This window comes from Bombus affinis, chromosome 1 (genome assembly GCF_024516045.1).
Source record: "Bombus affinis isolate iyBomAffi1 chromosome 1, iyBomAffi1.2, whole genome shotgun sequence".
Taxonomy (NCBI): domain Eukaryota; kingdom Metazoa; phylum Arthropoda; class Insecta; order Hymenoptera; family Apidae; genus Bombus; species Bombus affinis.
In genome coordinates, this window is record NC_066344.1 from 8823013 (window position 1) to 8845556 (window position 22544).

Genomic DNA, 22544 nt, shown 5'->3' on the forward strand with positions numbered 1-22544 from the left:
GTAACAGTGGAACACTGTCGTGTTCGAGCCGTCGCCGTGGCCGGCCTGTTATCGTCGCTCTTTATGATCGAGCTTAAGGGGTAAGCGCATAAGAGTGTGGCCTCTCCTCGTAACCGAGCAGCAGATTGCACACACAGGTTGCGCGGAACCACGTACTCGAGGTACCTTCGTGGCTAATGTTCGCGAGACTCTTCTACTTGCACCTATCGAGCACCGTTTTTAATGAGATCGTTCGTTTCGATCATGATTTTCTAGTTGCTTCGTGACTGATTTCAAACTTACACAACAGATGGTCAATTTTCATACGTATTTATATTTTTGTCAATACAACCGTAGAAAACAAAATCGGAAGTTTTCTGACAACCACATATTACAACAATCGTGAAACATTTGTAAGATTTACGATAGAAGATATCGGTAAAACGTTAGTAAGATGGACTAAAATGAAGATAAAAGAAAAATATTGTCACGAGCGAAAATTAGCGTTATCAATGTACGACAAAACGTTTGTGTTTTAGAATATTCATGTGCGTTGGAAATCTAGATCTCCTTTGCTTTTAAGTTCAGTTTAAACACATGAAATTACATGGGTCGAACAACGTTTTCAGAGTCTCAAATAAACGCGACGTTGGGCGCGTGAATTTCCTAGGTCAAGGAACTCGAACCGCCCGTTATTTTCGAGTGCTAATTACGCCAATCCAGCGATGGCTACGCAGTTCGAACACGATGTATAATTAATGTCGTTAATGCAAGACTAATGCATATGAAAAAAGTCTGGGAGAAGAACAACGGATCGTTTCGAATGAGAAGGGGGAACGAAGGGCGAGAAGAATTCTATGGTTCTATTATTCTACCGGTTGATAGAGGTTTAAATGCTGCTGGTATACGAAGTCAAACCGTCGGGGTTATGGGTTACAGAAACAAACAATAACGGCACACATCGATTCTAATTACTGTTATCGCTGCTTTGCCAGCTATTTTTCTCATTATCGTCGATGAATTGAAGATCGATCGTGAAGGCGCCGATTAACCGCCACGTCCTTAAAAAAAAGTGGATACTTCCGCTGGTTAAACTGGTTAGATGCTTTTTTGTACCAGGATCGAATAGTATAAGCATAATTGAAAATTAAAATGAACGTTTCAACGTTGACAGAATTCCATTTTGGGACACGTTCTGTGATACACGTGATTTTTTAGTCGACTTCCACGAGTGGAAGATACACGATATCGTCCAGTGGCATTTCTACATCGAAAGATAGTACCACTATGTTCCGTTCGTTTTGCAATTGGGCATGCGTTCCAGATTGGAACGAATCACGACTCGAATCACGCATCGAGGAATTGGTCTTTTTTAGTTGCGTTAATTACTCATGCGAGGCGTTGCCACACGTTATTAACAAGTATAATTGCTTTGCTTGCAGGCTGCTAGCCTCGATCTGAAGGAAAATCTTGGAGCAGGAGCCGCGGCAGCGTGGCCTTATCCATCCGTGTACCATCCTTACGATGCCGCCTTCGCCACCTACCCCTACAACGGGTGAGTTTTCAAAATATTTCTGCGATTCTTCTACATCGATCTTTCGGATTTCCCTCCGAAGGGTAATAAAGATGAAAATAAAAGAAATCTACGCTTTCTCTTCGAGAAGGTAATAATTCTTCCCAAATTCTAAATGGCGCATATCGCTTTGGACAATTAGGGGATAACGTTTATGGACAATTCGGAAAGAAATACCGCGTATTTAAAGCAACGAACTCTTCACGGAGAACGTACGAGTGGAGGCTTTCCAAAGTACCATCATATATTTCACGCGGTGATAAAGACAGTCGCGTACTAAATCTCCCTCGATTCGCTGGAATCTCGGCATAACCATCGACGAACATTTTCGAAGCCGGAACGGCTAACTGTATAATTATTTTCAGTTGCACGCTCTTGAAGAAAGTCGCGCGAAACGATAAACACGGTGTCGGTACAGAAATACGACTCGGCCGAGCAGATAGCAGTACGTTCGTACGATATGACCACTAAGAATAATATACCTTTCTCCAAATGCTTCAACGCAAATCGAACGTGCGTGCTCTCGTGTTAATTAACCGCCGAAGAAACCGAGCGACGTCACCCGCGCGGAAAGTTTTCTTGCCACTTCAAAATTATCTCAATTGTCTTTCGAGCGAGCAAGTCGAATCTCCAATACGCTCCTGTTCTCTCACACGAAATCTCAACAATATAGGAGAAGAAAGAGAGGAGAAGTCTTGCTTTACTCCGACGTGCGTTCACGCGAGTCAGCTTTGGTCGACGCGTTCTCGCGCGCGCGTTCCCGATAACGCGCCAGAGAACCACATAAACATTCCAATAAATTAGCGCTCCGTTGACCCGGGACTGTCGCCTTGGGCGTTTTTATTCTCGCGCTTGGCGCTGGAATCGGTCAACGCGTGTCACGATGCGATCGGTGAAAGGTCTTGCCCGCCTGATAAATCGGAATCGTATTATCTGCGCAGGGCAAGATTATAAATATTCGGAGTGCTTGCCTTTGGAGACGCATGGCACAGAGAGGTGGACCAAGCGAACTCTGTCGATAATTAATCGGTCTATCTACGTTTCCGGCCTTCTTCTCGGCGTCACTGGATTTTTCAATTTTTCCTTCCCCTGTCTCTGTCCTTTTCTCGTTTCTGTCTTCAGCTGATATCACGTTATCGTTATCGTCGCGTCCCCGCCATGGAATTTATGTACATAGAGATGCCAAACTGTGACACTCGAACCGATTTGTAAGCTCGCTTTTACGACTTGCTAATGAGATCGATGATTGTAAACAATGAGAATATGGGGAAGCGATATTGTAGCCAGTAATGGGCGAGTAGTTTATTAGTTCTACAAGATCGTTGCGAAGAATTATTCCGTATAAAGTAACACATAATTTACCGAGGAGTTATGTACGAACACAAAGAAATACTGAAACAGTGGTTCTCAAAAGAGGATATAGTAACTATACGTACATATGGCTGCTTCTTTCACGCAAACGACATTCGCGATAATAGAAAATAAACTGACGATATCTCTGCGTGCGAATTTTATAATATATACGTATTACATTTGACGTATTATGTCGCGATAATGTTGCAAATGATAAAACATCCGGCGCGTATCAGTTATTTCGATCTGGTCCGGAGAAACGCGACCCGCGGTCACGTATCCGACGACCCGGTGACGAGTCAACGACGTCGTTCTCCGCGCCGGTCTCACCTCGTGGAATCTATACTGCCGCGTGACGCACTTCCGGCGGAGACTGCTTCGTATGCAAGGAAGCGATCGGGTACTACAGCTTGCTTAGCATCCATTCGGTCTAGTCGATTCGCGCACCGGGTCTTCCTTTACGGAGACCTACCGCGCCGGTCCACACCGGAACCGCAACTCCTCGCCGCGATAACAATTACCGGAAGATCCGGGGATGCACCTGTCGGCTTCGAGATCCGTTGTCAGTGACCGACGTCGAACAATCTAGTCTTTTTTACCTTTGATCGTACACGGACTGACGAAAGTATTCGAACATTTGCAGAGATACCTTTTACGAATGTATTATGTGTGTTGCACGAAACATTTCGAAATTTCATTAGCTGTTAGTAATGACATTTAACAATCACGATTATATGGATGAAGTAAAGAAACAAGCCTGAAAATATACGATACAGAAATTACATAATACGTACGTATTTAGTACGTGCATATATTTTGCGAAGATCGCAAAAGTATTTAATTCCAAATTTTTGTACGATAATATAATCACTATATATCACAATAATATAATATAGTCGTATCTGGTTCTCATTATGGTGCTAATTCATTTATTCGGAGTATGTTAATTGATTTTATCGATCGAAGAAAGAAGGGACAATCGAACGATTCGATCGAAGATACGATGAGCTAATTACATTGACACAACTTGTTGGAAATACAAGTGTTTAAATTTCCCGCGGAATTGATTGATACGTCGTGTTACACGATTTGTCTCAATTTCTCGCGACCGTAATTCCATTTGTCAAGATAAGCGGTTATGAACTGATACACAGACCACTGTTTCTTCGTTCGGTTCTTCAGCGGACACTTGCTCGAGGAATACGTTGATTAATGCAAACGATGTATCGATAGGTGAAGATATCGAGCAGCGATTTGATTACCTCGACACACGATACCCGCTTCCCCGAGCAATCGAATTCAAATTTAACACGATATTACTGAAATCAATTTTCTTTGGGTGGACGGGAACGCTTGCACCGTCGTTGAAACATGGAATGATTCAACGCATTAACGACGCTACATCGTTAACGAACAAGGCTAATTTCTACCTACACTTCGCAATTAATTTCTACTCGAGTTAAACATGTTAATTGCCACGTTTTTCTACTTGGGCGCATTGTCGTAGACACCAGAAGTTCATATCTCGTTGCCAACGGAGTGTCCATCGGCCAAAAATATCGGTATACATATACTCGATAGTCGTTATTTTCCTTGCATTTTTCCTACACACACGTACGCCAGTCTATTTGTCGCTGTGGACTCGATACGTTATCGAAGTCTTTTTTCTCGAAACGTTGTAATAAAAGCCACGGCACGAGATTTATTTTTGCATGTTATGCTTCGATACATAGTTTTCAACGTCGTTAGAGCGTACCAGTCAACGTTCAACGAGGATCGACCTGACCACACAACATTTATCAATGCTCTTTCCCACGCACGTACGATATTATGTCGCGAAGAAACTCAAGCTCGATGACGCTAATAGCAGCTGAGTAACAATTGTCGCATCGATAATGCTCTTTCGATGTTCGACCGCTACTTACGTAACGCAAAACTTTTATCAATACACCGTGTACCGGTATTAAGTTTGCTTTTTTTGCGCTGGTTAGTAAGATAGCAACGTGTTCACAGGTTCTTTTTGTGTAAACAATTATTTACTCAACTATGCTATATATCGGAGGCGAAACTTGAGGATTGAACATCAATCCTGTATATGATCCTCCAATTGAGACTATCGTAAAAAGCAAAGATCAGTTTGGTTTCTGAGAGATCTACATTTTACTCTGCTTCGACTTTCATCAGTCTCTACGAGGTTTCTCATCGGTGAATCCTTTTCCGGCTATTCTAGCAACTCGTCGAAGTTTTGCAACGTTTTCTAATAATAATAAAAGGAGAAAGAAAAGAAGGATAAGGATAGAAGCGAATAGAAAGGAGGTGGCGAGGATCGCAGAGCACATTATGCCAGGGCGCGCGCTTCGTCGACCGTTTAACATAAGCATACAAAAAGCCAATAATAAAGAGTTGGCATGCACGGCCGCGAGGTCTTGGGATCGTGTGGGTTAACGGTCTCGTCTTTCCGGCGGATTGGCCCTGCTTCCGGGGACATATAGGGTAAACAATAAGAAACAAGCGGCCAGTGGGTAGCGCAGTCACTGGTTGTACGAACACAGGCCGCGCTTACATAGGCTGCTCCTATGTCCGGCTTCGGCTTCCTCCCGTTTCGCGCCGCGTCCCTCGATCGACGACACGTATTATTAAGTGTGTCCGTACAACGACCGATGTGTCGGCACGCGCTTCGGGCCCCGAGCGCGTTTAAGGACGTCGCGACGATCCGCGAATCTTAATCGCCGCTCGCCCGGTCGTCGTCGCCGTTTCCTCGGCGAACAGGTGCGCGAACCCATTTCTTTCACGGATAGTTGGGGAAATCTATGTTTGGTGCGAGCATCTAGTTCAAGATTTTGTATAGGAAACAAACGAAAGAAGATGAGAGTGCGAAAAGTCGCGAAGTTTATTTTCTTTTTTTCCGAAAGTTCTTCTTAGTAGAAGTTTCGTGGCATCGGAAGTTAGAGATCTATTAGGAATTTTCTACGGTTGTTCCTTTTCTTTTTAATTTGATTTATATAATTTTTCTAATCCACCGTTTTCATAGATTTTGTAGATAAGTATACAAGTATACATGTTAAGTATACAAATATGTTAATCACTCGTAAATTAGAAATACATATCAAGATCGAAGTATTTCTCGGGATTAGAGAAACTTTATGTAGGAACTAAATATTTAATGTATCAATCTACATATCTATTGTAACTTAAAAGGAAATGAGACACGTATATATTCATTCGTTATCTAGAAACATTATACTATTGATACATATCAAATCTAACCCTAAATCTTCATATGTCAATTTCGGTCATTAGAGGAGTATGATTGTTTGATGAATTATTACCGAGGGATCCTATATTTGTTCATGACAGAAATTGGCTCTTAGGCGAATTGATTTCCTTCGATATCCAGCACTGTTTCCCACGAATTTGATAAGATTAAAGGGAGTTTTTATACCGAAAGGTCCCTTCGTTACACGATTGTGAAACGTTTTCCGTCGTTTCATACCTTTATGGACAGAGAGTTTTGTATCGAGAGGACATTGTCCGTGCATTATTTACTAAACCTAGAACGATACGAACGTCGATCCTATCTAAGACCATTTAGCGTTGCCAACAACCGGTGTACGTTTCCACGATAAGATCGCTTATTTGATTTACGCCGCGAGTATATTGCCAACCCTTTCTGAAAGCCCCGCCAAATATTTGCCGTCTTCGCTCTCGCAATAGAATTACATCGAATCATGCCGCGCATCTGATTCATTCTAACGGTTAGCCGTCTAACAAGGTTGTTCATCGATCGTTCTCCCATCTACGTAGAACGCGCAACAGTACCTACTCGCGTGTCTACATATTGAAATTTGTATAATCTTGTTTTCTAAAATGTCTACCTAGCTTAGTTCCAGATCCAAATTGATACTAGTCTATCATTTATTCTACATATATCGGAGACTTACGGTCGATTGTGATCGAATTTCCATGACTCGAATATTTTCTATTATTCCAAAACCTATAACTTTGTACATATTTTTCAAATCCGCAATTCCGCATCTTAAACCTGGAACTCCAGAACCAAGACCCTCTCGATCGATCTTCCAGCACCAATCGTACAAAAGGACAAATTCATTCTCGTCTATAGCGTTCCCGGAGGGCTCGTTCGGTCGTCAAACCGTCCTCGGATCCGACAGAAACCGGGAATATCCCAAAGTTAATGAGTGCGGGCCCCACGCGCGGCGTTTCAGGACGTGTCACGTCCCCCGATGATGTACGGCCGTTTAATGACCCGGTTTTAGTCGTAGAGGGTGGTTTTTGCCTCGCAAGGGTTGCGCCGGTGAAAAGTCACCGACACGCGTTTTTCGTTAGCGGGGACATGCCACCGCGTCCCTCCTTCTCTTCTTGAAACTTCGACGTGCAGATGACAGCGCGTCGTCGTCTCGCAGCCGCGCCTCCGCGCTTTTCTCATTAGCCTTAATGGACGTAGATTAGGCCTGTCGAGCGGTCGACTTGGATTTAATGACCGGGCCGCACCCCTTCTACCGATATTCTCCTCGCGAGTACGAGCATCCAGGTGAACGTTGCTTTGCGAATAACGCGTGTCGAAAGGTCATCCGTGCATGCTTCATGCTATGAGGAAAGAGTCGTTTTAAAGATTTATAGGTCGATCGATTAATCAATTCTTTGAGTATCTGCCAACACGACTCCCCGTACAATTCTAAAACTCTTGCAAATTGTGCAAACGTATAGGTTGTTTCGAGTATCAAAGGTATATATATATATGTATATGTATGTAGGGAACGCAAAGCGTTGAATGAGTTGTAAAATGTTAAGCGTGGAAATTTTTTGAGGTTCGTAGACGCGTGGAATGAATTAATGTTTTACAGAAGAGCGTGTCCTTTTACCTAAAGGGTAGCTGGTTACATTTCAGACACAAATTACATACTCGACTCAGCGTGTTCTTTATCGAGCGTTAAAGACTCGTGCAGCGGTGTAACGGTAGAACGAGACATACGAGCGTGTAGCCGCTGGAACTCGGAGCTCCGAGTCGTTTGGCTTTTGTAAATTTTCGCGAGTTAGCCATAACAGAGCGCCGCGCTGCCGAGTAATCTCGGTCGACGATAATTCAGCGGCGAGTGACTTTAATCGTGGCTCCTACGGGGCGGTGTGTGCTTCGTGATGGATTTAAACGATCGTATGACAAAGTAGCGAACCGTGTATCATTTTATATAAACTCGGTTGCACGTACAATGGAGACGGAGAAAAGGAGTGAGAGTGAGATTGTATAATCTTCGTCGTGAGAGTTAGTCGTGTTCGCGTGTGGGTGCACTTACCTCTTCTCCCAGGTTTCTCAGCGCGCGTTCACACGTGCGTGCACACGCGCGCACCGCCGGGTTTACGATCGATCTGTCACGTTGCGAGCAACTGGTAATAAAGTTGGATGTGGAACAACCGACTGTCACCACGTTCGCAAAACTTCAACGCGATGTGTTGCAAGTCTGCGAAGCGCTTCTGAGAACTTAACGCGACGACATCGGTACACGGTAGATGCGTTCGTTGTATAAACCGCCAGGAGAGAATCATCGTCGTCGTCTTCTATCTTTTATCCGTCTTTGGTTCGATCATGCATCGATCGAAGTAGTCTCATTGTCGGTTCACGATGGAAATTTAAAGCAATTTTATTCCTATCCTTTTAAAAATTCCCTAACTCTGACAAGAATCCTCCGCTAACCGGTTATGTCCATATTTTCGCATTCCCACGTTTAATCTTCTTTTTGCTCTTCCGAGCTTCGAAGAAATATGACAAAATTGTTTTACAATGTTATGCGATCAGGTTTTAGGTGAAATGTTTAAAAGGTTTTGTTTGATACGTAGAAGGCTCACAGCTTATCTGTAGACAATCGATTACTGTAAAAAATATTTACTATAAAAGATATCAAAAAAGGAAGAAGTGAAAGCGTCCAAAGCTGTCCACTCGAACACACACCGGACATGTATCTAATTGTCGCGATATTCTAGCCGACCATGAATCGGAGGTAGAGGCGGATGAAAGGGGCCGCAGAAGGTTGGCGTGGCTTCGCGGTTGATTAAACCGAAGCTCGACCATGAGGCAGGTACCTCCTTCTAGGTGAGTGAACGCGTGCGAAGGGACGCTGTATGCGTGCATACACGTATCTACCAAGGGAAGATGGCGCCGTCACCGAAATGGCTGCATTTTCGCGTTGATAAAGACCGCGGAGCCCGCGGAACTATACCTGTGAAAGGTGTGTGTCGAGGGTATAGATTCTAAGAGTGGGAAAAGGGGATAGAGGTGGTAGCGTGAGAACGACGGAGAAGGAAAAAAGAAGTCGGATATCACCCCTAGTTACGAGCGGTAACGAGGGGCGGAGTCGGTCGAGCCCGCACACCTGCCTCGTTTCGAGCTGGCCATGGTCACTCACCCCCGTTCTTATCCCTCTTAAAAGCTACGCCATGACAAACGCGTTTACGTTAACCGCCGTGCGGCCGAGGGTCGCGAAAAATGGCTGTTTCAGCGGGCTTTAATGGTTGATTCGCTCGAACCGTTTCTTTAAGGGGTAGTGTTGTATCTTCGTGTCCGGAGAATTGGAAGGGTGAAGACCAATTCCGTTATCGTAGAGTTATTGCTACTTCAGATTCAATTACTTTTCTTTTCAATCATTCAGTCTTTATCTTGATATATCTATCTATAATTAACGGACAGAAAGGATATTCAAACGTATCAATTATTTAATAGAAGAAAGTGACAGTACTAAAAAGAATAAATGGAGTATTTATAGGCAGCTGAGCGGTAGGGGAAGAATCGGATAAAGTTATTGGGACCTCTGGAGGCAGATTGCCTGTAGCTTGACGCGTTAACCCCCGGGCGGGCGCGAGGAACGCGAACAAAGGCGCGACGTTGAAACGGGAAGCGAAGGACGGGCCGATTAGCAATCGCCATGGAAACAAGCAGTTGATGCGATCAACCCCTGGCGCGCGAGAAGAGGAAAGAGGCCGATCTGGCTCGCACGTACGATCATAGCTGTGCCTATATACGCGTATATAATACGATTTGTATATAGATATACACGACACGTCTCTATATGCGGGAACGGGAGAACGGTTTGGCGCGCATGCAGCGGCCGTATTTAAAGCGGTCGACGAAATGCCCTTTGGTGTATGCGTTCGCGATGGTTGTATGGCGATACCGGAGGCCGAGCGAGAGACAGATTGGAAGAGAAGCGTTACAGAGAAGCGAGGCGTCGCGTCGCATCGCGTCGCGTCGTGTGGAAAGAGATGGAAAAAGTTGGAGCGCTCTAGCACACAAGAGGAAAAGGAAACAGAGAAACGAAATGTGGAAGAGAGAGACGAACGGACGCGGAAGAGGCAGAGAGATAGAGGCTCGACAAACGCGGGGGGTTGGCAGTAGCTGGCAGGGAGACGGAATCGGTAGAAAGCAGCAGCAGTTCCCGCTCTCGGGGGCGGCTGGCTGTTATCATGAGAAACAAGCTTCCACTCTGATTTTTTAATCCGATCCGCACCCCCTGCCACCGGCTGAATTTTAAAATAACTGCAGAACGCCATTTGCTCCTCGCAAACAGACCGGAGTTAAGCCATCCTCGCCTCTCTTTCTCTCGCCACTTTTCTATCTTCCTGTTCCTCTCTGTATCACCGGTACGCCGCGCCGTGCTATGGCCCACCTCTCTCGCCTCCTTCTCTCCTCCTCCGTCTCTTCCTACTTCTCCCGTTTGCCGTCTCCACTCTTTCGCTCTCTTTGCGCGCGTGTACGAGCCTTCGACCCTCGACGCTTTTGCCGGATGGATAGGATAGGACAGAACGTAGGATATGATAGCCTAGAGAACAAAGAGGATAGAGCGTATCCTGGGAGAAACGCGCGTGTATGAGTGCGCGCGCTCGCGAACGACCACGTTACATCTACACTCTCGCGGAGGCGGCTGTGATGTCAAATTGAAATGTTTAGCGCCTCGTTTCAGCTGCTGCGAATCCCGCGTACAGACTTCGGTACAACGGTGGAAGAGAGAGACAGATGGGGCCGCGAAGTGAACACAATCGGCACGGAAAGATAGGGGCGAAAGGAAGACAGAAGAGACGGCAGATAGCGCGTGTAGCCCTGCCCCGGGGAGGGGCAGATAAGTGACAGTTTTATTAATTTCCCATCTCATCCCGTCGCGACCATCTCCCCAACCCGCTCGATCCGTCGACACGTCAGTCGCGCGTCCACACACGCCTGCCTCTCTTCTTCCCCCGTATCTTCTTCCCAGCTCGCTGGAACGAAAGAGGGTGAAAATGAAGCTCAATAATGGCGGTTGCCCGTCACGGGGCATCGCCGTCGACGAAGGTGAGCTTCCGTGTCGAGTCTATTGGGATTTCGACTAACGGTATCTCGTCGTTTCGTATTTTTGCGCCGAGGGTGGATCTTACGTGGGTAGAAATTTCTTAAATTTTGTCCAATTCGTATGTCCTTAGAAAAGAAAAAAGATACGTTAAAACTCTTAAGAAAATATATTCATCCGTTTACGTCAGAGGAGAGAAAATAAAGAACACAGGGCGGAAGACCGCAACGTTGGAAAAGATGTCGAGATGTCGCAAGGGGTGGAACAAGGAAAAAAGCCAAGAGCCGAGCAAAGAAGGAAAAAGAAGAAGGGAGTAAGCATCTCCCAGCCGTGCTCGCCGCTGGAAAATTTAATTTCGATCCCGTCGATTCAGCAGTTATACCGAAGTTTAATCTTTGATAAGGGTTAGTCTTTTAGTAATGGGATCCCAGGGGGTCGGTCGCTCCGGACGGCCTGGGCGAGGCGCGCCGAAGGGTGAGACGAAACGAATCGTGTTCTCTTTCTCTCTTGCTACGCTCCTTTCCACTTCACTCCTCTACGACCGCGATGGAAGGAAGGAGCTTAAACCGTTAGATAGAGATCTGCTCTCGGGATGAAAGTAGTAGCTACCCGCTTATATCGTTCCTCTAACCGAGCAGGACTCGGACTTTTATACCGAGCACCGGGGGGAGGCGTAACGAGCCTCACGATTGGATAAGTTTCCCGACACGAGCTTCCACCGGAGGCTTTGCCTTCTTCTTCTTCTTCTTCTACGTTTCTCCTCCTCCTCCGGTTCCCCTCTTCCCCGCAATGTGTCTCTGTTATCCAACTCGCTCGTATAACGTATCGCGACCTGTGTACGTTCCCGACCGCCTTACATCCGGGTAACGTGCATCGTACGACGATGAAAGCGACCGATGTCGAAGAATTTAATAAAAAGATGAACGAGTGGCTCCTGTTAAAGACTTGGTTCTATTGGTTGCCTGGAGTCTCCTTTTAGTATTGGCCGGTGAAACGTGTTTAATCCCGTATAGGTTTCTCGATTTTACAGGAGGACATCGCTGATTTTTCGGAAAGGAAAACTGAAAGTTTAACGCGAAACGGGGACAGGACGATAGACTTTGATACTGAACAGCCGCCTACTTTGATCTGTTTCAGTTATGGGATGGATCTAAATGGCGCCAGACGAAAAAACGCGACGCGGGAAACGACGAGTACGTTAAAGGCCTGGTTGAACGATCATAAGAAGAATCCGTATCCAACAAAGGGCGAGAAAATCATGCTGGCCATTATCACGAAGATGACTCTGACTCAGGTGTCTACGTGGTTCGCGAATGCGCGGAGACGTTTGAAAAAAGAGAACAAGATGACATGGGAGCCGAGGAATAGGGTCGAGGACGAGGACAACAACAACGAAGACGACGACAGCGGAAGAAAGAGCGTGGACGAGAAAGACCGGCTAGGTAAGAATCATGGCAAACATCCGCCTACCTTTCTCCACCTTTTCATCGATTCTATACATCCCTTTCTTACTCCTAACAAAACGCGTCGTCTCCCGACAATCCTTTCCCCTTTCATTGCCCAAAGACAAATCCTATTCTCTGCCACAGACTCAAAGGATTCGGGTACCGGATCAAGCGAGGACGGAGAACGACCGGCCCATCGGATGGACTCTCTTGGCACTAGCGGTGGGTCCACCGGTGTCCAAGGTAGAACAGAGAGCGAATGGAGCGAGTCGCGAGCAGATAGCGGTCCAGATAGCCCGGAGTGCCTATACGATCAGAGGGAGCCTAGGCATCCATTACAGCTTCAGCATCCCGCGTATCTTGCGTCGTCTCATGGTCGACTGCTGCGCCATCCTTCCCCGGAAAGCACGCCGCCCAGTAGTCATCTTCCACCGACCACAACCGCGTCGTCTACGGGCAGTGGGGTCACCACGAAACCGAGGATCTGGTCTTTGGCCGACATGGCGAGCAAAGACGGTGAACAGCAGAGTCCTACACCGACCGCGATGACTGGTCTCTCGTCTCCTTATAGCGGAAGCGGCGGAGGTGGTGGTGGAGTCGCAGGTGGAGGTGGCGGTGGCGGAAAGCTGGTGAGCCCTCTGGCGAGTCGTTTGCCACCTCATCATCCCCTTCATCCAGCTATGCACTCGGGAACGCAGTTCGTTCGGCACCCGGATTTCTACCGAAACCTCTACGGTGCTTCTCACCTTGGATCCGGAGATATGGCCTTGTTGGAAACTTATTCGAGAACCTTGGGCGGTCTGAGTGGGGTGATGCCTCCTTCCACGGCTCCCAGTATACTGACGACCTCCGCGTCGGCTGTGTCAGCGAGTGGTAATGTTAAATCTTTTTCGATCAACGGGGCTAGCGGTGTCCCCGGTGGAGGCGGCGTGCTTCTGACCACCGCGACTTCGGGTTTGTCTCCCTCGTCGTCGTCAACGACGTCCTCCGGTGGGTCCGATCTGTCGCCCCATCCGAGCGGAAGCCTACCGTCTACGCAAGAGCTCAAGTCACCGGGGCGAGTGTGATTCCCCTGGACGATGGACTAATTACTATTAATCGAAGTTTCGAGGGACGGTTCGCCGCGCAGCCGTTCGCGCGTTGTGTGGTGTGTATGACAATAATAATCAGAGACTACATTCTTGTAATTAGTGTACAGTAACTGAACGAAGAACGTCGGAACGAGATACATGATATGTACTGCCCCTCAAGTCCCTGATCTCTCTCCACCGTTCCTAGTCTCTGTCTCTCTCACATTATCTTCTTCGCCTTTTGGATTCCTTTCGCTTCCCTCGATCCTTTGGTATATCCTGCCCCTCTCTCCTTGATTCCTATTTTCTCTCGTCCTTCGTCGCGAATTTTTCTTCTGTCCGCAGTAAGAAAGGTCGGAAAGCAGAGAAAGAAAGGTCGGAAATCGGTCGATGATAGATGAAAAAAAAGATGGAAAGATGGAATGGTAGGCTCGTTTATCTCTTCCGTAGAGCAGCGGCGCAGCTAATCGCGGTTTAAAAGGAAAATAAGACAAAAAAATACGAAGAAAAAAGATACACTATCCTAGGCGTGTCTACTATGCAGTAATATTATACATAAAGAATACTATATATATAAATACACGATAATAATTAATAATTATTTATGCGTTTGTAAATAGTAGAGAGGGCCCAGTAGAGAACGTCCGGCCAGTGTATGTATTGTATGTAGAGTAGGTACGATATTATTATTATAATATTGGAGATCATAATTCATACTAACGACGAAGACGATTATTATTATTATTATGATTATTATTATTATGGATTATTATTATTGTTATCGCGATGTTTATTATAACATTATCGATTCACGTAAACTCGGTCGATCATGACGGTGTATAGATCGTTAATTACTGTGACAGATTACGGAGGAGCACAATCCGTGCGAGGAAAACCACGTTGAAAGCGTGCGTCTTGCGCCTGAGTTTCTCCGTACGTAAGTATTATTTATTTATTGTTCGAGAGCGCTTTAGCGCGACGAATCCTGGAGAAACCGTCGCAGATCGTGATAATAATAATCGACGACGCATCGTTCGCCACGCGTTTTTCTTTCTTTCTTTCTTCTTTCCCTTTATTTTTTCTTCTATTCGTTTCCTATCTCCGACTTTTTTGTTTCGGTCGATTTCGCAAGCGACGCTCTATCGTCGAACACGCCCGACTCCGCCCGTAATCTGACAGAACCTGGAACTTGTGTCGCGCTCCGATCTGTTCGCGACACAGGGTGGTGTGTGTGTCCAGCTTTTCCAGAAAGGTAAAGGGAAAAATACGAATGTACTCGGAGATACTACGTCGGAGGTTCGTGGTGTTCTCGTTAAACGAGACGCGACAGCCGCAGGGCGCAGCGACTGTCAACATATCATGTCATGTCGAGAGTGAACGATCGCCATCACCTTTTAGTCATTCGTGTCCAAAATTTCACGCGAGCTCGTTGATGCCACATTGGCAGATGGCTTGCAGACTGTGTCCTTTCGCAATAAACGAATCATTATAAAAAAAAAAACAACACGTCTCTCAAAGCCTTCGTCATTCTTCCTCCCTATCTACCCATCCATCCCTTGTACCTTCGATCGATCATTCGATCCCCTATTGCTGTCTTGATCTGTGAGAAGAAACTACGAAGGATACTTCCAGGTATATCAGCGAAAGGTGAGCAGTTTTGCAGATACCGTTACATAATTTCTTGCCGATAATTCACTTTAAACTTACCAAAGCTGCATACAAAGGAAACGAAGAATTTATCCAACGTGTTCTCGCGTATACCACCAACGTTCAGCGAAACAGATCGTTCGTCCTAACGATCCGACTTACGAACGAGTAACGATGGAACGCGAACGATTATACCGGTGGCTGGCTAATCGTGGGCGAATGCATCGAGAGCAGAGAGACAATACGCGCCAGAAGGAGTCCTCGTATCACGGAGAGGAGAGGACAGTCGGTCGGCGACGGCAGCATCGGCGGATGAATATGAAACGTCTTCTCGTTCTCGGAACCGGCCGTAAGATGTACTTATAAAAATGCAAAGCGACCGACTTCTGGGTGGTTGCGGGACAAGCTTGGTTATTAGTAAACATTTAAATCGACAATCGCTATAGGTATACGGGCAGCAGCGGGGAATGCCGGCCTCGTTCCCTTCTTTTGCCCTCTCCCGTCGTTGGTTCCCTCTGTCACTGTCCTACGACCATGCTCGATCCGTTCTTCCGTCGCGTTCTTCGGCGAGTTCGAGCGAGAAAGCAATAGTGGAGAACGCAGGCCAGATCGAGCGTGGTGTAGGAAACAAGAAATCAAGCCGCGGGACCACCCGCCACGGCCTTGGAGGCACCGAGCCGCGGATCCCAAGGAGGTCCATCCCGTCTTCATGAATCAACTCGTTCCTGAATCGGCATAAACCTTCAAAGGGTTGTTGTGCTGGTCCTGCCTCCGTGCCCCGCTCGCTAGATCCCGCAGAGTTATGTGGACGTTCGTGTCCCTTTCCGTTCGGCTCTCTCTGCTCGCTACGACACTCGCTCTTTCTTGGCCTTTGCCTTTTGCGTGCGTTGCTTACGAAAATTGGACGAGTATTCTCGTTCGTGGTAAACAGGGCAGATAGTTGGAGTATTGGAACGAAATGGACGTCGCAAGCTTTTAAAGTATGGAAGAAGTTGTGCGATCGGCAGGTATTACCGAACCTTCGTACGATTCAATTCCTTAATTATATTTCCTGCGATATTCTTTTTATCCTTTTCACGGAGAAACTTCGAGGAACGTGCTTTCCAGGGAATCTAACGAGTGATATTAATTTGTCGGTACATACGATTACATGGCGCGCATTGCTCACTCTTCTTCGCTCGCGCTGTGGAGCGTCTAATTTTAGAATTACAAAAATGTATCTATTAAGGCGCGCGGTTAATGCGACGAACGGCATTTAAATTGCTCGGTAAACCCGTTTTATGTTACCATAAAGATACCGATGTGCAAAAATGCAGGTGTGTACGTACGAGGGGGATAGAAGTCTAAGGCAACGTTTCCACGGGACACAGGACCGAGTTACCAGATAAAGCCGACCCATTACCAATATATAGTAGCTCAGTTGTAAAATGATCGTGTCGTCGAGTACTAACCCGAGACAACACTATCTGCCGACCAACGGAGATGCTGTTTTTTAGTGGCATTACCCGACGAACAGACGATAATCGACCACTTATCTTACGTGTACGTCGTGGTCACTGCGCGAACTCTTGGTGCGTGCGACGATTCTACAACCTGCGACCGACCGATCGCGTCTTACGGTTCTTCTGCAAAGTTCCTAAAGCAAGGTTTTTCGAGTTTAAGAGCGCAGGTTTATTCAATCAAATTTTCCCTTAACGCAACTATTCACGGTAATGTTCTCTGTAGTTTATTGTTTCCTAGTAGTTTAACAAATTCTACGTAACATTGCCCTCGACAGGATCCATCGCAGATTTTTCGCTCGCTTTACTGTATAAAAGCAAATAGAACTTCACCTCAAATATATTGACGCAGGATTTTAAAGATACGGGATATGCAGTGTTCTCCGAGATTTAACAGATTTCGTACGAGGTAATAGCAAGGAATACGATAACTTTCGTATTCGACCCAGAGCCAATAAAAATTAACAGCTGGTCGTTGGCTCCTCGCGAACAGCGCAGGGACCAGATCCTCCCGGGTCTCGGAGGATCGGGATCCGTAGGTCGCGAGGTCCTCGAACTCTCCTTCCTTAGAATCCTCGTAAGTCTTATCCGAGAACGCTGCAAATGGGCGCAGGTTGGCACCGGTTAACTGTGGACACCAGCTCGTGAGAGTTCGTGAAGGGGAAGGACGATAAACTATACTAAACTGCGCTCTCCGTGGCGATGCTTTATTGGCTTTTATCGAGTTTTAACGCAAGCACACCGGATTCCTTTATGGAAACGCCGTTAATTTTACGACGCGGGCATATTTAGCCCGCGGGCTTCTCGTAAAATCATACTTCGGTCGCGATAAAGTTAAAACATCGGCAGGCTTAAAGCAAAGTTCGCCTCGTAAATATGACGAAAGTGGGCAAAGGGGGTGGCAATAGTGGTGGTAGCTAACGGATATATATACGATACATATACAAGACTAGGCTTAGACGAGGGGAGCGGAGCGGAGGTTGGCAAGTCGACGCAAGGGGGTGGCTCTGCTTTCACGTCGTTGTAATTAACTTATGGTAATTAACGGAGTCGTAGGCGGGAAAAGATTTTTATTAGGCTTCCGCGACTTTGTAACTTTTTTTTTATTACGTTGGTTTAATTGAAGTCTCTACTCGGTGACGCTGCGAATCCCCCGGGACCCGCTTTCTCTTTGAACTTGGAGCGGTTTGGTGAAAGCGATAGCTTTTGCGATTTATTACAGGGAATATCGAAAGCAATCATAGAACGATTCTCGTTGTGCCCAGTCGTATCTTCCTGTAATTAATCTTGTCCTTTTCAATTTTGTTCAATGTCTCATGAATATTGCACACGTAATCCGAAACATAGTTCCGCAAAATATAATTTCAACTCGATGGAAGACCAATTCCTACAACTTTTCACCATTTGAACGATCTAAAAAATTCAAAAGTGATGCACGTCCAAGTCAAGTTTCCGTCAACTGCAACACTGTGCGTCTCTCGTTTATAGAAACAACCCCGTTGTAACGAAGTTGAGCTGTTTTTGTAAAACACACGATCGTCCCTTTTCCCTGGTCGTATTCTCGCGCAACTGCGTGCCGTGTGTCGAAAGGTAGCGTGGCTGTGTAGGAGGTGAATAATGAATGGCGACGTCGAAACAACTTGCTGGACCAGCGTTGAGGAGACGCGCATCAGGCTGCGAAGGGGGCGGGACGCTGCAGTTACGGCGTGAGTTCCGGGTGAAACGACATGAAAAATTAACGGGCCCGCGTTTTGACGTCGCGTCAAAGTTTCGTTGTACGAGTGATAGATCGTCCCCGCGACCGTGTAGATTACTCTCGAAGAGCATCGCGTCGAAGAACCGAGGGGCAAGGTGGAAAAGGGCACCGCGGCCGAAGTCAGATCGTGCGGAGACCATCGCAAGACGGTTTTGAATTTCTCTCTCTTAACGACCGCCGCGGCCAGGCAAATCCGAATTTTACGAGCCTCTCGTTCTTCGCTACCTGTCGCTTCTACGAATCTGGCCCGAACATTTTTTCGAAGATTCATCGTCGCTCAGACTCAGCCGTAGACTTTGTGTCTAACGTCTACGCAAGTTCTATGATCTGTAATTCATTTTGTAGTCAATCCCAGTCGAAAATGAGAATATTATCGATCCTCGTCTTTCAAGATTCTCTTGCACAATGATCATCAACTTGTAAAACTTTATCTGCTTCAAACTTGGTATTATCGTGCGTGCAAATTTATTGGTATTGGGAAATTTAAAAAGTTCATCGATATAAAATATTAGATCGATTGTGCAAGAGCAGCCGTTCTCCGTCAAGAAGTGGTTATCTGGAAAAATTTCATCGCGAATAGATGCATATCAGAGAATCGTAGAGAAACGTTTATTTATTATCTTATCCTAGATTATCAAGCATGGAAGTGACGTAACAGCATTACACAGGAATTGTTCCGTATTCGAGTATCGGAGATTAAGTTATCGCGATTGCACAATTGCTCGACGATACGAATTGCAAAGCCAGAGCCAGATACAAGATTCCTCGTCAGATGTGGAGGACGTTGAACGCAATATGAAATAAACAGGCCATAGGGAAACCTCCGAGAACAAGTTCGCGGATCTTTTCCTTCTTTTCGTCCTTTTTTTTTCTCTTCTCCGTCTTCTCCGACATGAATGCTCGAGTAACAGCAGCTGAATCGGTAAAGAACACCGGGGACGTCCGCGACGATCATAATATATCGTCGACGTCTGGCTTCCCGATTTGTGGCCCCGATATCGAATGTTTGATGCGGCCGCTCCTCTTCGACGTAGGTCCCGGATGCTGCGCGGGGCTATCTATTGTTCCTGAATAAACCATCGTATGGCCGAATACCGACGGCAGGCAGTAACTCTTCGACTTCCTGCGCGATTACATGAAAAAGTCGCGTGTCTGTTCCCTTCCACCGCGTCTTTTCGTTCGCTCGCCACAGTTCCGAATGGAAACCGATCGACTTTTACTCGCGAGACCACATTTTGAGAACTTTCGGGGAACTCTTGCTTCCTTGCAACCTTTGGAAACGATATACTTAGCAAATCTGAAGATGGATTTTCGTTACTTAGTACTTGATTCTAATACATTCGTTCTTTCAGTATTTTTAGCCAAAGTTTTAAGCGTTAAATCTTCAAATTTAGTTACACTGTTATTGGACAACCACGGCATTTTGAGTATTTACGCGAGAATTAAGAGAAGTATTACAACGAATATTTATTTGTTTTCTAATACTTGGAGTTGCCACGCTTAGACAGAAATACCACGAATAGAAATTTGATGGCGTGAGACAGGGAGAAAAAAATCTCTCGATGAAAGTAGCTGTGACAAAAAAGGCGAGCAAATTTCTCGGAAGCTGTAGAGGAGCCGCGACTAAAGACCGTGGTCTTGGTTCGTCGCGCAATAAACCGATTGCGAGGAGAAACTAAGTAATCCCCGGTAAGCGGGTCTCGACGTATATCCGGGCTAAGGATTCGCTGGAAGCTCGACGGGTAGAAAGAGCCACGGCGATATTTCATTCGGCGTACGATCCCGCGAATTCGGTCGCTCAAAGACTTCAAAGGAGTGCTCGCGAGTTGCCGGATGTCCGGCTGCTGGCGACACCGAGGCCGCTACTCGTCGTCGAGCGATCGAGCCGGAGAGACAGAAGAGGAGTATCAACCGCAAGAAGAAGACGACGACCACGAAGGCGAAGAAGAAGAGAAGCACGACGAAGTAGACAACGACGACGACGACGACGACGACGACGATGAAGAAGAAGGAGAAGAGGACGAAAAAGAAGAAGCAGAAGGAAGCTTACCGTTCAGCGAGGTACTCGAATTCGTCCGGGGCTTGTCGGCTGGCAAGTACGACATAAGTCACCTACTAAATTAGTGGGAAAGGGGCGGTGCATAATTCACCGCGGGTTAATTGGCGAGCGTTTTCACGCCAGCCGCCAGTCTGTCAAAGCGGCTACAGTTTAGAGAGGAACGTGAGAGGACGGTCGGACTTCGCCTTGCCGCTGCTATAGAATCAATTTTTAAGCGGTTAACGGCCTGTCTCCGTACGGAATTCCGATGGAAACACGGCCGACGGTTAAAAGATGAATTAACGACCGACAGCGATAACTAGTTTACGTCATTGCGTAATCGTAATTGTCGAGATGATTATTTCGATGCCAGAAAGGAGAATCCATTTGTTACCTGGAGAACTCAATCGAGGTTGAAATAAGATTATCTCTGAACGATGGTATAATAGAAATTCGTGAATGTTCCATTCTTCCATAGAAACATCATTTTTATCTATTAGAAATCAACTAGTCGCCGTATTTAATACGATAGCCGATTTCTTCAAAATTTTATGTAAACTAACTTCGTGTAGAGAAATTCCAACCTCAAACGGGACGAGAAAAAATTTGTTTGCCAATTCGAATATCATCGATTAAAACAGATCGACTCTGTACCGCAGCTTGCAACGAAGAACAAAAATCAACATACTGTAGGTTCTTTCCACGGATCTGTCTCGGGCTGCGTGCTCTCCTGCTTGTTTATAAATACTGCGTCTGGAGCACGCGGCCAGGCAGAGAAGGCACGGACCTCTCGGCAGGCTGGAAGATGGGAGCAGCAGGAAAAAGAAGTTGGTTCACCGCTGGCCGAGGACCGCGTCAGCCGACGTCGAACGACGCGCGAGGATGCCGCGGCGCTTCATTAGGGACCGCGACGATATGACTTATTTAATCGTCCGGGATGAACGTTGATGCGTAGCTCTATGTGGCTTCCTCGAATGCTTTCGGAATCAGAGTCGGGGGAACGCGATTTACGAGTCTTTCGCTACTGAATATATAGGGTGTTGCTAAGTTGCCAATATAAACCGAAATAGGGTAGCTTTATGAGGTTGGAAGTAGAAGAAATTTTCTTGTCTGAAGTACGTAATAGTATAAATTACTTTTAAGAGCGACTCTTTTTAATTTTTGACCTTGCAATGTATTGGTATACCTTAATTCACACAATTTCATTTACGAGTAATTTGCATCAACGAATATATATTTATGTCACGTTTAACGAGTTTCGGTAGATGAATTGGTTACACACGTTGGGTATAAAGTTCTAATTTTATTACACCGAGCATAGTATGTAAATGTTGAAAATTATTACGTGTTCCACGTTATTTCCAGCAGCTTAAGAGTTTACTGCTTTTTAGTCCCTATATATTATACAGGACGTTGCAGCGTGTAAAACGCTGCCTGGTGAAACGAGGCATTAGAACATTCGTCGGAGATGGTTTTGGATATGAAAGACATCAATCATTATAACGACTCCGCGCGACGGCTCCCTGTTTTGAGGCAAGCCTGACAACCGGGGGACTTTTAATCTCTTTCGAACTTTTATAAACTTCTTCGATCGACCTTCCTTCCATTACCACGAGTCTCAAACTCTCCTGAATTTTCTGCCACCTCACTGTTCTCGTTAACGATTATTCCCGATTTGCATATCCAATGTGCGTCCAACGTTAAGAATAAAAACTAATTTTCAGATGCTATCATTCAAATGTTGAGATTCTACTGCAAAGTACACGCATCTTTCAGTAAAATTTTGTATTGTCAGTTTTCTTGCAAATTCTCTTTATTGCACAGCTCGACCGATACTCGATCGAAGCTCGATCG

At 46.0% G+C, this 22544-nt stretch overlaps 1 protein-coding gene across 2 annotated transcripts in view; it reads left to right on the forward strand.

Annotated features, from left to right (window-relative positions):
- LOC126920272 (iroquois-class homeodomain protein IRX-6-like) overlaps positions 1 to 15320 on the forward strand; it is a 34764-nt gene extending 19444 nt beyond the window's left edge. For both annotated transcript variants that reach the window (XM_050730387.1, XM_050730396.1), the window contains exons 3-5: positions 1422 to 1534; positions 12373 to 12677; positions 12825 to 15320. In XM_050730387.1, the coding sequence (XP_050586344.1) occupies positions 1422 to 1534; positions 12373 to 12677; positions 12825 to 13747 (1341 nt within the window). In that variant the 3' untranslated portion in view covers positions 13748 to 15320. The remainder of the gene's footprint in view (positions 1 to 1421; positions 1535 to 12372; positions 12678 to 12824) is intronic.
- The last annotated feature ends 7224 nt before the right edge of the window (positions 15321 to 22544 follow it).